Genomic DNA, 20,594 nt, shown 5'->3' with positions numbered 1-20,594 from the left:
GAATCTCAAAACACTTCACAAAGTTAAAGAATTAAGCCTCACAACAGTCCTATAGGTGAGGATTATCTCCATTTCAGATGGGGCGGGGGAAAGAGAGAGAGGTTTAGTGACTTGCTCAAAATCATACAAGAAATATGTAGCAGAGCCAGGAATATTGCTGGTGCATGAGGAACAAAAGATTAAAACTGACATTCAGCCTTTTCTAGTTTCACTGCCGAGATAAGTGCCGCACAAAAAATAAATATTGAATCAACATACATGGTGAAAAGTAAATGAGACTTCTTACTGTTTTGGATTTTAATAATGTTAGGTGCTGTTAGTAACAGGTAATAGACCATTTAAAAATACAACATCCTGACAGTGACCCTATAAGAACATAAGAATGGCCATACTGGATCAGACCAATGGTCCATCTAACCCAGTATCTTGTCTTCCAACAGCGGCCAATGCCAGGTGCTTCAGAGGGAGTGAACAGAATAGGCAATCATCAAGTGATTCATCCTGTCTTCCACTCCCAGCTTCTGGCAAACAGAGGCTAGGGACACTCGGAGCATTGATGGACCTCTTATTGATTAAAGAGTATTCCCAGATCTGTGCTGGCATCAGCCTTTTTTTAAAATTCTTCCAAGTAAATAATTGACTGTGGCAGCTATAGGAAATGAGTGATTATCATGGGGGAAACTGTAACTTTAATGTATAAAATAAGAAGAGGCTTGTGAGCAAACAAGATATATGTTGCTTATCCATGTGGGGAGATATTTACTGCTTTTCACAATGCCTGTGCATCGTTTAAATCTCAATGAAATGGTGCACATGCATGTTGCTAGTCCTCTCCATTTCACTGAATTCCATTAAATTACACTCTTTTACCAGTGATTATTCTTGCCATGGCTATGATAGGCTCCTGAGAATTTACAGCCTGAAAAAAATGAAGTGAAATAACAATAATGATACTTAGCTTTTATATAACACTTTCCATCAGTAGACCTCAAAGCACTTTACAAAGGAGGGCAGTGACATTATCCCTGTTCTACAGACTGTGAAACTGAGGCACGGGGAGGTGAAGTGTCCTGTCCAAAGTCTCACAGCAAGCTAGTCGCGGAGCCAGGAGTAGAATCCAGGTCTCCTTCATACCAGACCAGTGCTTTATCCATTTGGCTACTCTTCCTGCAGAGCATCACTCTCTTTTTCATCCTGTCATATGTGCACTAAAACTGCTCATGGCGGTTCTTAGATCTCACAAAGAAAATGTGTTGTTTCAAGGCATGGTTCATGCAGCCACGGGAAATAATGGCCAGGACTTTGACCTACCAGTGCAAATGGTGTGTCCCCAGCATATTATGTGATGCTAGATTACACTTTTTTAAATGGAAGCTCAGATGCACATTCTGTGTAATGCTTTATAGATAAAACATCACACACCCATCAGAGACAGAAAAGACTCAGATTATTTGCTCTCCTAGTGTCCATTCTGCAAAAGGAATGGCATGAGTACCACATAACCATAGCCCTATTGTGACCTATGCTTGCTGCAGTTGTTTTAATCCTTTATTTACCAAATGTTAAGAATTTATGAAATGTCTTTAAGTTCTTTCAAAACTACAAATATGTGGAAACTGACAGTTTGGTTGTTCCCTCCTCTCCACTTGTTAAAAAATTACTGGAAAATAGTCAGATTTTTGGAAGCATGCATAAAACATAAAGAAAATCATGCAATACAGCATAATCATCTTATACAAGATTATTACTCTAATAGGCAAACTATTTTAGTTATATTGTGTTATTCTGCCATTAGTACCACTTGACTGTCAACTGTGCAGCAGCGGGGCTGCAATCAACAAGGATTTTTGTGTGTTTTCCATTGTAAATAGTATTGAGGACAGAAGGGAGAAAGGCACTTAATGGCACAATTTCTTCAGTGATTAAGAATACTTGAGATCCATTTCAATGATCAGAAATGTGTCTTAATGAGACAATTAGTCAAGACATAAAGGCCGCATAGCAATTTAGTTTGGGCTCCTACTGGTACAATTTAGTGTTTCTGTGTTCCTCATGATTTGACTTTCACAATATATGGTATGGAGAGAGAATCTACAGGTAAAATTTCCTTGTTCAGTCATTCCCATGTAGCTCTAACTGTAGGACATGCTAAACACGAAGATTTGAAAGTACAGTAGTCACTTTAAAACTTTTTTAAACATTAAATCTCTTTGCTAAAGTACAGTGCAATAGGATATCCAGCCATCTAGAGACACCATGGCAACTAATTCCCACTAACCTTTGGGTGGAGGGGTTGAAACCCTCAAAGTAGTACTTAAATTTGTATTTTAAAAATTATTTTTTCCTTTTGCAACAATAAAACAGTGGTGGAGACATCACACATGCTGGGGCAAAATTAAGCAAACCGGGCCTAAGATCTGACTAACAAGTTCTAACAAGGCTGCCTAAGAGTTTAATGGATTTAGTTTTTGTCTTACCCGTTCTGATAGTAGTGAATCTTTTCTTGGTTTGAGGTATTGCAGAGCAGTGATGATGTTACTCTAACCCAGTGGTTCTCAACCTATTTACCACTGTGGGCCACATATGCGGCACAGAATGTGTTATATGGGCCGCCTCCAATACTACCTGTATGGCCCTGAGGATGTCACATGGCCACAGCTCTCTGCTGACTGGGCCACAAGCAGCCCACAGACCGCAGGTTGAGAACCACAGCTCTAACCCAAAGGAAGATTTACCTCTACCTGAATTCAAAATTCAGACTCTTATCCCACATTCCTTCCACACCCAAAACTCTATCCTGGCAAAAGCAGCCTCAGCTGCCACTAATGTCAATGAGAGCTGTGGCTGCTAATAGCAGAGATGAATCTGGCCACATGGCATCAATGGGAGATTTGGGTGTGCAAAGAATGCAGAATGAGACCCTCAGTAGGTTATTGGTGAGGCCACCCACTATGAGTTTTTGTCTAAAAAATGTAGCTCCTGACCAACTGTTCAGTAAACAACTTTGGGGTTCCTGTAGATTCTTAAAAGTAAAATTCACATCTGCATGTTCCTGAAGGTTCATAGTATATCGATCAGAGGGACTCTATTTCAACTTTGAATTTAGTACAATATTTTGAATTCTTTTATATATTCATTCAAATATGAGAGGTTCTTTGTAAGAAATTAAAAAGAGGCCACGTCCTTGTGTAATGTATAAACTAAAAACTTTTAAACTTGTTTAGAAATAGGGCTCACTCCTTCAAGCTCTCTGCATATCTCTTCCATTTACTTCAATGGGCATTCCATTTACAGAGAGCTTAATGGACCCCTAGTCTTCCACTCCTGTGTATAAAATGTTCCCAAAATTAAGATTGATCTAAATTAGTTATTTAAGCCAAAATTAATTAATCTAAGATGTGCAACACAGAACTTGCTGCCAAGTCCTTTTAAACCACCACTGAGCTCTCCTGATTCTGGGTTGTTCCAGGGGCTGGAATGGTCTCTGGTGTAACTTAATACAGCTCATAGACAGCCCTCAAGAGCAGCTGTGCTGCCTAGCATCCCTGCAGTGCTATGTGCTGTTAATCCACACTGACACATCCCTATGCTGGGGCTTGGAAACAGTCCTCTGAAGACAACCTGTGGCTGTCTTCCTCAGTTCCTGTGCTGGGGGAATTATCTGGGGTTTTCAGAGCCCTTTATGCTGTTCTGGTCCCTTTACCCAGCATATATAGACCAGAGTAGGGGGTGAGAATCTCAGTCCTTGTCTTTTATATTCAATAGTGATCGTTTCTAAGTGTAGAACACACCTTTGTCATTGGTGTAAATGTTAATTTTAATACTCAAATAAAATGATACAGAGAAGGCTATTTCTACTCCCTCTTTTACTCTGAGAGTAAGTCAGGAAGTATCCCATTTGAAGAAGGCAAAAAAGTTATTGTTTTGTTTTAGTCCTCTGAAGGGACAATAAAGTTCCTGCTTCACACAATTTTAGCTACTGGTATGCTTAGTTCTTCCCACTTATTGAAGATGGGTTCTTAAATGCCTCTGGCATTCTTGTCTTATTAGTAAGGGACCATAGCAGGGCATACTGATGGTATTATTTTGACAATGTTTCATTACTTTGCTTCAGATCCATGCTGCAGTAAATGCAGTTTGGTCATTTGTAATTGAAACAATCTCCCTGCAGGTTATGGTTGATAGGAGATGTTGTACGGGGTAGTGTTTGATTATCTCTTGCTCTATAAGGGTGAGCTTCTGTCTTCCTGTAGACATGTTATTAGAAACTGTGGTTGTACCACCTAAAACTACTTTAGGGCAACTACCACGATGCTCCTTTGTTCAAATAGTGGCACTAGGGTGCAAAGATTGACCCAAGGAGTCTTCCTGTTTCACAGGAAGGAAGTAATCAGTTTATAATTTTTTTAAAATGTATCCAGGACCTGAACTGAATAAGCTTTCAAAAATGCCAGCAAAATGATCATTTTCAAACTATTGCATTAACTTGGGCAAAATTATTAAGATGGACTTAAGGTTGACAGTTGCTTGCAGTGTTGTTGTAGCCATGTTGGTCTCAACATATTAGAGAGACAAAGGTGGGTGAAGTAATGTCTTTTATTGGACCAACCTCTGATGGTGAAATAGACTAATTTTCAAGATACACAGAGCTCTTCTTCACTTCTGGGAAAGGTACTCAGAATGTCATATCTAAATACAAGGTGGAATAGATTTTTGAGCATAAATAGTCAACACATTTTAAGGCCACTTCACCTTTGGACATAAATTGGTCCAATAAAAGATATTACTTCACCTACCCTGTCTCCCTTAAGGCTGACAGTATGTATCAATAACTTAAGGATAAAAAAAACCCCTGGAGTTAGAGCATTAGAGACAGCAAATTCAGAATTAAAGTTTTAAGAAACACAAACATTTTAAAAGTATGCTAATAAGCAGTTAAGGTTACCCAAACAACATTAACCCTGACCTCATGATAACAACATTCTCTCATCTTCCTTCCCTTAGGATGTTTGCTAAATACTCTAGCTTGTGTATAGTTACAGAAAAGGGCAACAAAAATGATTAGGAGTATGGAAAAGCTTCCATATGAGGAGAGAGTAAAAGAGCCTAGGACTGTTCAGCTTGGAAAAAAAGATGACTAAGGGAGGATATGGTAGCAGTCTATAAAATGGTGTGGAGAAAGTGAATAAGGAAGTATTATTTACTACTTCACAGAACACTAGATCCAGGGGTCACCCAAAGAAATTAACAGGCATCAGATTTAAAACAAAACAAGGGAAGTACTACCGGTACTTCACAAAGGAGCCCAGAATCAGCACAACTTCTGTATGAGTGAGTATGAGATCCTAGTTTTGTGGTCACTGATAAAACTAACCATTTAGTATGGATGGTTAAAGTTGTATAAGAGATTCTGATTTTTCTTAGGAGAGCATTATGGCTCAGAGATTTTATTATTTAGGTGTCTTAACCACATTTCCATACTGTCAATGTTTTTGTTTCTTTTAAAATTAACCTTAACTCTGAACTGATGGTCTTAACTTGAAAAGCTTCTCCCTAAATTTTCTTCATGGCAGAAATAGTTACACACAGTGATGATATGTTGCATGAAGAGCTGTCTTAAACCTAAACTCTAGAATACCCATGTTGTAATTTAAAAGAATTTATTAAAACGATATAGAAACTACATATGAATCTGAAATATATTTAAGATTAAATGAATATATAGTTGATTCTGTAAGAAGGTAATACATACTTGTTTATTTGACATGACCATATTTTATTTAATTGTGCAGAGAAATACTAAGCAATGTGAAAATGTACAGAACGACCTTTATCCTGGCATTTCTGATGCCATTGTAATATAATTCCTTGGTCTACAGTAAACCAGTGTGAGAGAACATGTGCCTGATAATCAGTAGGCATTTAGCACTGCTATTCTGGCTTCTTCACATAGTGGATCCAATTTGCCATCACCTCCTAAAGGAGAAAGATAACACTTACAAAGAATATGCAGAGTAAACAGATTTTCATCTCATACTCCTCCTCCTTGTCATAGCATTCATACATTCCTTTAAGGTCTCTCATTCAAGTATTGGAACCCAACTCAACCCTGCCTCTTGTGTGATATCTGACAGGATTCCTAAAAAATTGGTTAAATCTTCAGCCCACTGTAAATCCTGATGTCTTGGAATTATGGTAGTATCTGGGTTTTCCTGGGACCCTATACAAGTAACAACCAGGACTGATCTTGGTTAGCTGAATAATTTGATGACACTGGATTCAGCACTTGGAGTGGAGAACTTCAGAGAATACAGATATGTTGCAGGCAATGGATGTACACTGCTGGTGATTCAGTAGATGGATAGCACTCCTCTCCATAAGCCAGTATTTAATCAGTGCACCAGCATGGAATTAAGTGTTGTTGGCAGTGACATCTTTCAGGTAACAAAACTGAAGTCTTTGCCGCATGTAATCGATAGTGATTCTATGACATTTTTGAACTGATAGAGGTTAATTTGAGCTGGCTGGAAAATGGAAATTCCTTATGGCAAAAATTTCATGCTTTTGGGAAAAAAAAGTTCCAAATCGAGATGAAAAGTCAGACTGCCAGGAAGGCTCTCACCAATTTCACTTTCTCCCTGCAGGCAGAAAATGAAATTAGCAAGAACCTTCCAGGTGAGCAACCAGGGAGGTGTCATTTTGACAAAACTGGATGGGGAAAATTTCCTAGGGAAAATTTCAATTTTGCAAAAAGGGCAGTTTCTGTTAGAAAATCATTGTGCTGAAAACTCCCAACCAGCAATAATATTAATTAGTGTTCTGGCCAAACTCCAGTATAGGTTATTAGATGCGGGTATACTAAATTTCACCTGCCTTTTTAGTTGAAACACTCTTCACCTTTTGTCCTAAGCTGCTGTGCCCCGCACCAAATGCAGCTTTAGTCTGAAATGACCCTGTTATATATCTTACCTACCTCACATAACTGTGAGGATAAATTAACTATGCATCATACTTATATGGCCTTATTACTGTTGATTCTGAGAGCCTCACAATCTTTAATGTAGAGAGACAAGGTGGGTGAAGTAATATCTTTTATTGGACCATTCTTCTGTTGATGAGAGAAACAAGCCTCGAGCTAACACAGAGTTCTTCTTCACAATACCCTTGTGAGATAGAGAAGTACTATTTCCTAATTTCACAGATGGGGAACAAACATACAGAGAGATTAAGTGACTTACCCAAGGTCAAACAGCAAGCCTGTGATGGAGCAGAGATATGAATCTGGGTCATCAAGCTCCAAGCTACTGCCCTAACCACTGAGCCATCCTTTTTCTTACTGTGCACTTTAAGATGCCTCACGTATAAGGCATTTTAGAACTTCTAAATATTAATATTAAAATTGACAGAAATTTGACTATGCCTTAGGAAGTGCTATTATTTCAAAATTAAATAGCTTTTAAAGAGGAGTTACAGTGAAGAAACTCCTATACTTACCAAAGTCCAGGTCATTAATGTTGCACTGGAAAACAGTCTCTCCATTCACTATGAGTTCTACATTATTCCAATCTGGTATCTTTTCTAGAATAAGTTGGTGACCCTCCGCTAGCAACACAGCTACAAAAAGAGCAGAAAAACAGCATGTGGTAACTGTCATTTGCTTGGTTTTCCATGAACTTTTAGTATTTCTAAATTCTGGTATTCATAAGAGCAAGGATCTGATAATAAGGCACAGTGCAGGCAAGCACAGTGCAAGATTACCCACAAAATTCTACCAATTCTAATTTGTAGCTTCACTATTATTACAGTAATGGGCCTGCTTCGATGGAAAAACTCCACTTTCTCAATTATAGTCTTGCATTAAAAGAAAGGCAAGAAGCTTGCTATGCACTTAAATATGCTATTAATGGTCATAACAGCCATGAGGAACACAATTAATTTGTAGGTAATTTCAAAAGAAATCTCCAATAAAACGTTAAAACAGTGTTATTGCGCAACTGGAACAGCAGACAATCAACCTTTAACTGTACGGTTGACTGGCACATATAATTCATCTTGTTTCTGAAAGAGTGCTTAGAGAATTATTTCTGAATATAATTTAATATTTCTGAGATTTTCTAAAGTAGTTGGAGAATCTGATCAAACACGTCCTCTGTTTGTTTTTCCAAAACTCGATTGGAGATCCATTCTGAACAGAACGTAAAGGAGTACTAGTAGCACCTTAGAGACTAACAAATTTATTTGAGCATAAGCTTACGTGAGCTACAGCTCACTTCATCGGATGCATTTGTTAGTCTTTAAGGTGCCAGTAGTACTCCTTTTCTTTTTGCGAATACAGACTAACATGGCTCCTACTCTGGATTCTGAACAGACTGATCCATGTTGGCCACCTGCTTTCACAAACTAGGAGGGAACTAGTTTGTTGCAGCACACTGTACAGTGCTGACTTAAATTCAGCAAAACTGAGGAAATAGGAGGGTTGGTTATTAATACAGTTCTAGCAATTCCTAATTAGTGTATTGTTCTGATTTGGACCTTCATATGCTTTGTAAATGGCATCTTATGCTGTGTGTGCATGTGTTTTGGCAGTCTAAGCAAAATCATGAAGCAGTGTACCGTTAATTACTTATCAATAGAAAACTAAAAGAGTTTGAGCTAATATTAAGATTACCACCAATGCAAAACAGTCCTTTTCAGCTCAGTGTTCCAGTCAATGTTTCTTTCAGAAAAGTAAACAGAAGTATCAACTTTTTGCATCTAATTACTATTACAGTTATGACTTTTATGTGTCCACTTCATTGTTTAATCAGTTTAGCATAACTAGAGACAACTGTGAAAAATATGATTATAGAATTTTAATTTAACTTCTTGAGAAACTGCAGATAGTGGCTCAGCAAGGAGTCCACTTAATAAGGTAGTGCCCCTTGAGTTTCCAGCAGCCTGACAGTTTGGGAGAGGCTTCATTAGCTACTTCATTAGAATGCTTTCTGGAGAGTTTTAATGGTCATCTTTGATAATTAGCTCTGTAAAGTTCATATTTACCAAATATAAACTACTTGCAGTAGGTGGTATTCCACTTCTTTACTGTCCACTCCACCATTTATCTAATGTCCTCTGAATTAATTTCTGAAAGAGATAGCTCAATGAGGGACTTAGTCAAACAATTTCATTAGTTTAGGATCTGATTCTGCAAAATCCTTACCCATGTTTCTTACATATTCCATTGATTTCAGTGGATGTCTTTACATTAGTAAACACAACATACACAAGTAAAAGTTTGCTGAATCAGACCCTTAATGTTAATTTTTTCTTTTGTTTTAATAAAGATATTCCATTAGAACAAAAAGATATACAATTTATTATATGACAACTCATTTTAGGTGCATTTCCAGGTTTGGATAGGCAGAGGGTTTTTTTGTTTATAAGCTATTGTAAATGGAAATAAACAATACAATTAAAGTGGGAAAATATTACTTATTCCCTAATAAATGGAAATTAGACTACAGAAGTTCTTCATTCGTGTACATCAGAAAAGAGTTTTGCAGCTATATTAATATAAATCATTTTAATTACAATTCTTCTCTCGTTTGGGACACTGAAATGAATATATTTTCCCACAGCTATGTATATCACCATTAAATTCTTCTAGCCACAGACAGCTCTACTCTACTTTTCTCAGCACTGCACTAAAGGGTTAAAAGCTTCTTTTGCTACCTTTATACTATTTAAACCTCAAGCATAATATACTGAGCACCTCCAGGCCAGCTCAGTTCCCAATTCAGATGTCTCAGCTACTTACTGAGGGTGAAATCCTGGCTCCACTAAAATCAATGGGAGTTTTGCCATTGACTTCAGTGGAGCCAAAATTTCACCCTTAGCCTCAAGGTATCCTTCTGTCTACTTTCTATTAGTTGTTGTGAGTTATCAATGATCTGTTAAAAGGAAGACTGAATAAGATTACTTTGCTGGTTTCCAAGTACTTTATTTTACAGCTATCTTATCATGAATTTATGTAAACTATGAAAATACATAGAATTTACGTTTATTTCACGCTCGGCAAAGCTTATGCTTTTAATGGATTTTTGTGTAACTGGAAAACTAAAAGGAAAAAAAAACATGGAAATAAACATAACTTAAATATCAGCTTACTTTATGAGCTAGAAAGGATTTTAAGTACTCATTCTTACTAAGTCAGACTTAAAGATCTGCTCTGTTCTCCAACACAGTGGTTCTCAACCAGGGGTACACAGAGGTCTTCCAGGGGGTACATCAACTCATCTAGATATTTGCCTAGTTTTACAACAGGCTACATAAAAAGCACTAGCGAAGTCGGTACGAACTAAGATTTCATACAGACAAAATGAGAAAGTAATCCATTTTTCAGTAATAGGGTGCTGTGGCACTTTTGTATTTTTATGTCTGATTTTGTAAGCAAGTAGTTTTTAACTGAGGTGAAACTTGGGGTACCCAAGACAAATCAGACTCCTGAAAGGGGTACAGCAGTCTGGAAAGGTTGAGAACCACTATTTAACTTCTGTTAATGGAAACTGCATGCCTAATTGCACTGATTTCAACAGAGTTACATGAGGGTTGAACTGGGTCTAATATGTGTATTAGTTGAATTAAGGTGTTATATTTTTGAGGGCCAGTTTAAATGTCAAATACATGTATTTGGTAGATCAACTGATAAATCACTGTATAAAGCACAGGAGAGAATAATTAAAGTTATTCTTGACAGCCAGTTGTCATTAATTACATAGATGTTATGAGATGTTATAATCTTACTGAGCCATTATTCAAACTTCCCCAAAAAACAAAATCTGATGATTGGAGTGATAGTTTGTAAGCCATTTGCACTGTGTAAAGAACTGCACGATTAAAGCAGAAAGAAATTTTTTTCCCTGGCATATATAGAAACATAGACTATCCTCAGTGTTTACAAGCAGTGAACTGAAAATGTAAATGCTGCTGCTGTATTTTATTAATAGGGATGAGAGGAATATTCACTCTAAATCTGATTTATATATGTATACTTGTAATTTGCAGGCATTTGTATTCGAGTGACCAAATAACTGTAATATCCATCATCGCTTTCAAGTTTAGTGGAGATGAGATGTGGAAGGTGTATATTTAAAATTGAGGAATATTTACTGAAGCATGATCAACTTAAGTCACATTTGTATGTGAAGACTGTTTATCTAGTGTTATATAGAACATGCAAGTTAAATATAACTGAAAGCTTTGAAAACCCTGAAAAATATTTGTATAACTTCTCTTGTACGTTGACAGTCCCTTGTGGATAGACAACTTGGCCCCAATCCTGCAACCACTTATACAACTTAGGTAACTTTATGCATGAGTGTAGGTAGTGTGTTAAGAGTTAGTTGAGAGAGAGTGTTTACAGCAGGGGTGGTCAACCTGTGGCTCCCGAGCTACATGTGGCTCTTCAGAGGCACCGACTCTGGGGCCACCTTTGGTTTACAGGATCAAGGCTGTAAGTCAGTTTCTTCTGTTGCTTGTGTGAGACTCCCATAGTTAAAGCCCTGACAAACCATTTTTACAGAAACAGGAAAAGCTGATGTAAAACCCCAGAAACAGGCCCCCGGCCTCACCCCCGCCTAATGCATGAACCTAGTCCAACTTCTTTTAAACTAACTGGATTTCAAGCTGCCTTCCAGCAGGGGATTTCATTTCCTCCTCTCGCCCCAACGGCAACGTTTGGCTGCCGCTGCTTGTCCTCTGTCCTTATCCCGTTTCCTCAGGGGCAGTGCGGCCGGTGCCCCTACACGGGACAGATGGGGGTGAGCAGCTGCAAAGATCTGAACCCAACTCGGGACCGAGCCCTTCAGGGGTGGGCGGAGAAGCGACTGACGTGACGGGAAGGCCCCGCACAGCTTTAAATGGGCGCCCAGGGCTGGCACTGCCGCACTGCCGGCGGGGATCTCCCGCCACATTTGTACCTGAGGTAAACACCTAAAGCGGGCTCCGTGTGAAAGCTGCTGCACGAGGCGTAGGCAGGGGAGGCCGCGGCCCCCCAAGCTCCCCACACTGGTGCAAGAGCTGAGGAGACACCTGGGGGGGAAGGGGAAGAGCTGACATCCCCTCCCCCAGCCGGACTTGGGTCTCTGCCCTCCCGCCGGCTGGTGGGTCGGGGGGAGCTGCCCACGCACCTTGCAGGCCCTGCAGGCGGAACGGCCTGTGCTCCAACACCCCGCAGCTCCGGTAGGGGCCGAACCGGAGCGTCACCAGCGCGCGCGGGGGCATGGCGGGCGCAGAACCCCGGCCCCAGCGACAACAGCCGCGCCCGGCGGTTGCTAAGGCAGGGGACTGCGGGTCACGGGCGTGCTGCCGCCCTGCTGGGTGCGGCGCCCGGGCTCTGGTCTCCCCAGCGGCGGCGTGTGTGGAGAACGGCGGGGACCGTAATTTGCCGCACCGAGGGCGGGCGCCGCTGCAGCCGGGTTTCTGGCATGGAGCAAGGGCTGGCTGGGCGTCGGGCTCGGTTTGCGAGTGGCACACAGCCTGGCTGGCACGGGCTGTGCGCGGGGCCTACGCAAGCCCACACAGACACACACACGCAGCCTGGCAGGGTCTGTGTGTCACACACACACACAGCCTGTGGGTCCCGCACGCGCAGTCTGCGACCAAGACAGAGCCTGGCACTGTTTGTGGGACACCCCAACCCCCAGGTTCACAGTTGCCAGCTCTCACATGGTAAACAAGCACCCGACTTTCAAATTAAGCCAGAAATCAAGCTAATCCCATTTCAAAACAAGCCAATCCCTAAGAACCCCAACACTCCATGTGACTAGATTTCCCCCCCTCCCCCATGCAGTCTGGGACTTTGGTGAGCCTGCACTGCACCCCTCACTATCTCCCCACTCTTTCCCCCTTTTTGCTCCTTGCCCCTGCTTGCCCGGAGCTGATAAAAAACAAAACAAAAAACAACCCAACAAACTACAAGCCAAACAAGCAACGAGCTACTATCCAACAAGCAACTCACAAGCCAATTCAGCCAAAAATAAGCTCAGGTTTTTTTGCGGGTTTGGCATGTCTGACCAGGTTTCACTTTCATTTCAAAAAGGGGTTTCATAACCTTGTGTAATTTGCAGCCAGTTCCCCTTTTATAACAAATAAACTTGAGTGTTTATGTTAATAACCACATGGAAGCACACTCTGAAAATACAGTTACTGAATAAATGAAACGTGCGTCTGTATAAAGCACTGCCGTCCTGATGGCATAGGCTAAAATGTTATTTCTGAAACACACTTTTCTCATGTTTGTTATGGGAGAGCATAAGGGCTGACCAAGAATGGACCCAGTGTGCTAGGCACTGGCAAAACACAGAGCAATAGGCAGTCCTCATTACTGAATAATGTCATGTTGACTATAAAGGTTATTTTGTTTTGAGACGTTATTTAAGGAAAGAAGAGTCTGGGATAGCAGTTGAATTCTCTGCCTCAAGCTTCCTGGACAGGAAAATAAGGTTCTCTACCATACCTCAAATATTTTAGGTATTTTAAACTGGTATTGTTGGAATGTAGGAGCAGGATTGAAACCTATAAGGGAAGGAGTACCATGTAGTGGTTAGAATGTGCACTTCCAAGTTTTGTTTTTGGCTCTGCTACTTATATGGGGAGGTGACCGTGGGCAAGTCACTTAACCTGACTGATTTAGGTCTCTTCATTCAATACACAACATAGGGCCTTCACTGCCTTCCATTTTTGACAGTCTCTTGATGCAGTCTCAGCTTCTTCCCATGTCAATTTGATAGCTTTCAGTTCTGCTTCAGTTGTGCTTTCCCATGTTATCCTTGGTCTACCTCCTCGCCTCTTGCCCTGGAGATTCCAGTCCAATGCCTGTGTTATGTTATGCAGCTCTTTCCTCCGTATAGGTATCTCTATTTTTGTTCTGTAATTTCCTGTCTCATAGGTTTTGCTTCTCCATAATTCTTCATTTGTGACTTTTTTTGGCTATCTAATGTTGAAAATTTGTCTAAAGCAGTTGTTTATGGAAACTTGGAGCTTAGATAATAAGGTCTTAATAAGTCTCCAAGTTTCAATGCTGTATAGTAAGACCAACTCTCGAATGGTATTAATCAAAGTTTCATTTGGAGAGTTAATCTGTTTCTCCAGATCCACTTTCAAGTTACAAAGGCATGTCTGGCTTTCGCTATTCTGGCTTTAATATTTTCATGTATGTATAGATCAAATAGTAACCCTATGTATCATCACAGAACTGCCAATCAAATAGCAGTCACCACTTTACATGAATTTTATAGATTTCCAAAAACCTTTGATACAGTGGAAAGAACAGATTTATGGAAGTTGCTAAGCCACTATGGAATCCATCAGAAATTTGTAAACATCATTCAGAGCTTCTATGAAAACATGACATGCCAAGTAATACAGAACAGTTAACTGACTAAGTCATCTGTCATCAGACAAGGATGTCTTATGTAACCCATGATCTTTTTACTGTAGGTAAAAAGTAGGTAAGTAGGTAATGAGAGAGACCATAGAATGCTAATTGGCAGGGGGGTAGACTAGATGATCCTTGCAATCCCTTTTAACTTTTGACTCTATGAATAACCAAGGGGCATACAATGTACTTTTACACAGAAATTAGAAGACCTTTGTCACAGACAGGCAGGGCCATCCCTAGCCATTTTGGTGCCCTGCGCAGTTCCCCCCCAACCCCCGCAGGGTGTGTGTGTATGGCCCCAGGCCTCCGCAGGGCAGGGGTGGGGCAGGAGCAGGCTTGGGGCCAGCAGGGAAACCGCCCCCCAGCATGAGCCAGTGGAGCGGGTTGGGGCTAGGTCGCTGCACTTCATGTTGCCCAGTGAGTGCAGGATGGGCCCGACCCCGCGCTTAAGGGGTGGTGGGAAGTGAATTGACCCAGCCCACTCCACTCTGCTCCCCTGGTTCCCGGACTTTGGGGGCGGGGGGAACTGACCCCCAGCACTCACCGGTGGCGCAGCTGGGAGCTGGCGGCATGGCGCAGGCTGGGGCTGGGTCGCTGCACTTACCGCCGCCCGGTGAGTTCAGGGCACTCGACCCCTGCTGCAGCCCTCAGGGTAAGGGGTGGAGTGGGGGTGGGGCTGGGGCAGGAAGGGGCGGGGTGGGGGCGGGGGCCATGGAGAAGAAGTGGAGCAGGGGCTGGAGCAGCACCCAGCTGGGTAGGGCACCAGGAATTTGGGGCACCAAATTTCCTGGTGCCCTCTGCAGCTGCGTACTTTGCGTATGGCTAGGGTGACCAGATGAAACGGACAAAATATCGGGACACATGGGGGAAGCAACAAAAAAAAAAAAAAAAAAAAAAAGCGGCCGTAGCCGGGTTGCCGAAGCAAAAAAACAAAACAAAAAATCCCCCGCCGGAGCAGCCAAATCCTCAATATCGGGATAAATGGCATCCCAACCGTGCATCGGTCGGGACGTGGGACAAAGAACTAAAAATCAGGACAGTCCCAATTTTATCGGGACGTCTGGTCACCCTACGTATGGGTAGGGACGGCCCTGCAGACTGGGGTTTGGGTGGCCAGGACTAGTGGTCGGAATTAGAGGCAGAGGCCAGAAACAGTACTAAGGATCAGAGCTGCAGTCAGGAATCAGGAGTCAGAGCCAAGGGTCAGATCTGTGTGAGGAACAGAGCAGAACAGGAGCAAGGCATGTATCAGAGCAATCGCAGTGGCAGGCATAAACGTTGAAGAGCCGCTGGCCTGGTGCTGCTTCTGGGCTTAAGAGCAGGCGTGGCCTCTCAGCCAGTCAGGGAGTCTGGTCAATCAGAGTGTTTAGCTGGTCCCAGGCATGGCTGCAATCCCTGATTCCTGACAACCTTGACTTTGCACATTACATCAATTTGCTATTCCATTTCCATAGAGACGTGCAAGCCAAAACAAATGCTTTCCAGGCCTGTGCACAATTAGTAGGGTTGAAAATCAACACCGAGAAAACCAGAACCAGGCCATCAACACACAAGAAGAAACACCAATTACACTTTCTGGGACTAACATAGAAGAGGTCTGATATTTCACATACCTTGGCAGCATTGAAAGTACGTCAGATGGAACAGATGAAGATATCATAGCACATCGTTTTAACATATTTGCTTAAGTAAGAAATGAGGCTAAAATAACTGCTGTCTATATGATTTAATAAACTCAATCAGGTCTTTTCTTGCAATACTTTTTATTGGACACAGATTTTTACTGTTTAAATATTCTGAGTTCATAGTACCAATATACAGTTTACTTCAATTTTATATCTCTCTAGATATAGATATTTGTTTCCTTAAAGCATAAAACTTAGAACAGAAACAAAATTAAGATGCTATAAATACACATTTACATTTGCCATAAATCTATACTATGTTATAAAAATAACAATGTCACTAAAATATTAATTTTGTATGGTAATTCACATACCATAAAAGGTTCAGATACATTGTTATAGCCATTTCCTACTGAACTTACATGCATAGTGTCACTGAGACTACTCACAGGGGTAATGCCAGCAGTATTTTATCCCTTAATGTGCATCACTATTAAGATTTCTCCCACTTCTGTCTGTTCATTGTGAATTTTGATATTCATGAGAATCCTCTTTTTAAGTGAGATATCAGTCCATAAGTATCTTTGAGCACAGTCTAGCACTGGGTGAGTGGGTGGGTGAAAGTGTGTATAGGCTTGGGAGGATTAGATTTTTATTAGTAAATATCAGTAAACCTTGATTTCACCTTACACACACAAACTGATGAAAAATATTTCCACTGATGATCAGAATCAAAATTTACATATAGGCAAAGGAAGAAAAATGTTGCTGAGAACTTGTTAAGTTTGATTTATGGATATTTACTTTGTATATGTTGACATTTGATGCTGATAGTTTATTTTTAATGGTTATATAGCTTTAACTTTTTGAATCTCTCTATCATTAAATAATTGTCTGACCCCCCCACCATTTTACTGCAACTCTGAAAATTTAAATAGATAAAAATTAAAAGTGCTTAAAGCCCATAATTTTGTGCGACTGTGAAAATTTAAATCAATAAAAACTGAAAAAATGCTTAAAATAAGCAGATATCAGTCAAAATTATTTAAAAAATAATTTTGCCAAGCCTATATACAGTATATGTTCGTATATATTGCATGAAACCTTACCATCCTAAACCATTTTGCAGTTAACAGGTGGATTTCAAGTGTCATTAACATGTTTATAATAAATCATTGCCACTTGCTATATTAATGTAATTATATTGAATTCATCCTGCCAAACAACATTCTCAAAACACTTAGTATGAGTGATCTATTCACAGTTTTGTAGTTGAATAATATGTAATAGTTTTCAGTTAGCTTTGCATAGTTGCATATGCTGAGATTACGTGTTTTAAAGCTGCAGAACAAAATTTTATTCTACTGGTCTAAAACAACTAATTTTAAATACATTAACCAAAACTAACCACTTCCTGAAAGCCACAAAATATTCCACTGCAACACAGTTTCATACAACATGGTGATATGTGATTTAGTTAACCGAGAGGCTGGACCGTAACTGAGAAATTGAGAACACTTTCTGGCATCACAGTTGCTATGAAGTTTTATCCAACTTGCATACATTAAGTACAAACTGTAAAATTCAGCCACATTTGGACTGACTGCATTTCTTGTGCACAGAGATCCTGATTCAGAAAGATTTAGTGATGTGAAAAGCAGATGAACAGGAAAAACAGGTCAATATATCTAAGCCTGGAATCATTAAGTAATTGGTGGTAATCAGCAATCAGTAAGTATTGGTGGTTGTTGATTTCTTATTCAAATGAAAGGATGATGACAAAACCTTCTATTGTTAATCAATTTGCAGTGAGGAAAATAAAAGCATCTGGAGATGAGTGATGTATTCTTTTGTGGTCAGTTTTTTCTGCCTGTCAATTAATAGTAACTGAATATTATAAAATACAATGATTTTTTATCCAATCTCAATTTCAATGCATACAGTTGTATGCAGAGTACATAATAATTAGTCAGCTATTTTCTGCCATTTGCTTGTGCCAAAAAAGGTGTGCAAGTAATACTCTGAAATACACATTGAAATCTGTCAAAATGTAAAATATTTTTCCAATCTTAAATATATCTAATTAGAAATAATCATAACCACATTTTCTATAAATTAGCAAACTTGGAACTTGCTCATCGTTTCAAAAAGCTCAGACACAATTTTGTGATCAAAAAATCAAAATATTTTGGTGTCAAGCTTGTATTAAAAGTGAAGACTGCCTTCACAGTGACATAGAACAAAGCAAGATCATATTGAGAATGTTGAAAGGTAATTCTCTTAGCAGCAGTATGAAAACAAAATGTAAAGTCACATTTTAAACAGCAAATTAAAAAAATAAAAATGGTTACTTGCTAGACAACATACCCGCTACATAGTTAATGTAATTTTTTGTTATATTAATTTTGGAGCAAAATCATGCTGTAGCATTATTTAATACTTTAAAAATAGTCTCTCTTTTTACTATTCACTGAATGCAGTTCTGTGCTGTAATGAAACTGCTTTTTTTTTTTAAGCAGCAAACCCGCATTAAAATATGGGACCACATCCTCAGCCTGTGTAAAATTAATGTAGCTGATTTACACAAGTTGAGGAATAGGCCCATGGTGCTTAAATGTAACAGAGCCCTATATAGCCCTCCTCCAGCAGAGTACCTCAGCATGTACTTAACTGGAAGTACATGAATCGTCCCAATAAAGTTAATGAGACTGCTCGTGTTTAAAGCTAAGCATGTGCATATGCGCTTTACTGGGTTGGTTCCTAAACTTGATTAAATAAATTACAATTATCCTTACAGCTATCCAGCTAGTTTTGTGTACTGGATCATATCTGGTCCCATGCTCTTAGGGCTATGAATGATGAGGACAGGCATTCAGTTCAATGGGAGGAGAAAGCACAGATCCCTACTCCCTCCTGTCCAACTACAACCCTAGCTAAACTTCTGAGAGTGACCCTTCTGGCTAACTGGGGGTCTCCTCCTGCTCCTAATTCAATCAATAAGAGTCTTTCTATTGATTACCATGAGAGTTGGACAGGAATCAGGATTGAAAATCTCCAGACTGAACTAGCTGTGTCTTTCAGTCAGAGAGAAAGTCACTGAAACAGAGGTGGGGAGTAGAAGGGTTTCCCCACTCCCAAAATAAATTGTTCCAAAAGTTGTACCGGTGGTATATTGTTCTTACCACTTAGTTAACTATATTAAATAACATTGAAGCAAATGGTTTATTTAAAGACACATACTCAATGCAAGACTAAAATGCTCTATATACTGTGTATGAATCACTACATCTGTATCTAAAAACAAAAACAAACCAAACGGGATGATCAGAGGTTAGAACAAGTGAAAAGTATTCTTAAAAACGGATCATGTCTGTAACTTCTATAGTGGGGACTTCTGCAGCTTGCAGAGCACATTTGAGTGCCTGCCTCTCTACTCCACGTATTTGTAACTCTTTGATTTCTTATGGTTGCATACAGCTCTACTGTTAGTCATGTGATTAAAATTCATTCCTCTGCAGAGAGCTGACAAAGGGATTTAAGTGGGACAAGTGCCTCGGCCTTGTGCTGGGCCTCTGTAAAGGGATGTATTTCACCCAGTAAGAGGAGGAAGTAAGTACGTGAATTAATTTAGGGCAAAATTCTCTCTGCTTCACTTGACTCTGATGTACTGGTATGCACATGGAACTCCTCTTATGAAAAGACCCCATGTAGATTATTCTTGATTTTACTAGGAACAGATGTGTGCTTGGGGCTAGTCAAGGTCAGAATAAAGATGGATGTTAAAACTACTTTTGCATATTGATAGGAGTGGTGGTGCAGTATGGTTCCATATTATTGCCATCTTCAGTTCAACTAAACAGACCAATCATTATTGCTGACTCTAGAGCAAAAAACTTAAACTTCAGAGTTATAGTATTCCAGCTTTCATCTTGATAAATGATAATCATACCTAAAACAAGCTGCATTTTTGTTCTACAATAAAATGTTTCTCATTATACCTTGCCTTTGAACAGTTGTATCATTGTTTCTTCATAAGGATCTGCAGAGTGGGAGAAAGGAAAGGGTGCAGGAAAATAAGTCACAGACCGTTAGAGCTTGCGTCCATTTTGAGATTTTGCAGCCGTTTCTTGTTTAGCCAGTGATTTTGTCGTAGTAGCGTTGCGTTTGCTGCACAAATCTCTCATTTCCATGAGACTTTCTTCTACAGCTTTAGCAAACATAACTGAGGAGGTCTCTTTACAGTCTTTAAAGCTTGAGATGCAGAATAATATATGCTCTGGCTGTGGGTTGTAACATGCACCATAACCATTGGGGACCACAGGCCCATAACAGCAGAACATTTCCATGGTGGTTGGAACCTGATGGTAGGGAAAGAGTGATTTCAAGTTTAAGCAGTGAAATAATCTAGTTAACATTAAATAATTATTTTTTTAAAAGCCCCAGACATTTTAAACATAGAGGATTCCCTTACCAAATATGGTTGCCTTAATAGGAAGTCTGGAGCACAGAGCTGGACACCAAAATCAGCACGTTGGCAGATAAAACGGCTA

At 39.9% G+C, this 20,594-nt stretch overlaps 2 protein-coding genes across 2 annotated transcripts in view; both read right to left on the bottom strand.

The window, feature by feature from the left end:
- Nucleotides 1-5,755: 5,755 nt before the first annotated feature.
- C7H10orf53 (chromosome 7 C10orf53 homolog) lies at nucleotides 5,756-12,418 on the bottom strand. The gene is made up of 3 exons (XM_007067234.3): nucleotides 12,168-12,418; nucleotides 7,495-7,614; nucleotides 5,756-5,976 (listed from the first exon to the last, which is right to left on the bottom strand). The coding sequence occupies exons 1-3, from the start codon at nucleotides 12,259-12,261 to the stop codon at nucleotides 5,912-5,914; spliced, it is 279 nt and encodes a 92-aa protein (XP_007067296.1). The 5' UTR covers nucleotides 12,262-12,418; the 3' UTR covers nucleotides 5,756-5,911.
- A 3,743-nt stretch (nucleotides 12,419-16,161) lies between these two features.
- Nucleotides 16,162-20,594, bottom strand: part of CHAT (choline O-acetyltransferase) — a 53,328-nt gene continuing 48,895 nt past the window's right edge. The window contains exon 15 of the mRNA XM_007067235.3: nucleotides 16,162-20,402. Coding sequence (XP_007067297.2) covers nucleotides 20,133-20,402 — 270 coding nt within the window. The 3' untranslated portion in view covers nucleotides 16,162-20,132. The remainder of the gene's footprint in view (nucleotides 20,403-20,594) is intronic.

Source organism: Chelonia mydas, chromosome 7 (assembly GCF_015237465.2).
Source record: "Chelonia mydas isolate rCheMyd1 chromosome 7, rCheMyd1.pri.v2, whole genome shotgun sequence".
Classification (NCBI taxonomy): domain Eukaryota; kingdom Metazoa; phylum Chordata; order Testudines; family Cheloniidae; genus Chelonia; species Chelonia mydas.
Note: the sequence above shows the minus strand (reverse complement) of the source record. Positions and strands in the feature narration are given on the sequence as shown.

Excerpts from the sequence above, each read along its gene's own strand:
- C7H10orf53 (XM_007067234.3), bottom strand. The coding sequence starts at position 12,261 with ATGCCCCCGCGCGCGCTGGTGACGCTCCGGTTCGGCCCCTACCGGAGC. Across the intron at positions 7,615-12,167 it reads CCGCCTGCAGGGCCTGCAAG|CTGTGTTGCTAGCGGAGGGT; the intron begins GTGCGTGGGCAG and ends CTCTTTTTGTAG. Across the intron at positions 5,977-7,494 it reads CATTAATGACCTGGACTTTG|GAGGTGATGGCAAATTGGAT; the intron begins GTAAGTATAGGA and ends TTTCTCCTTTAG.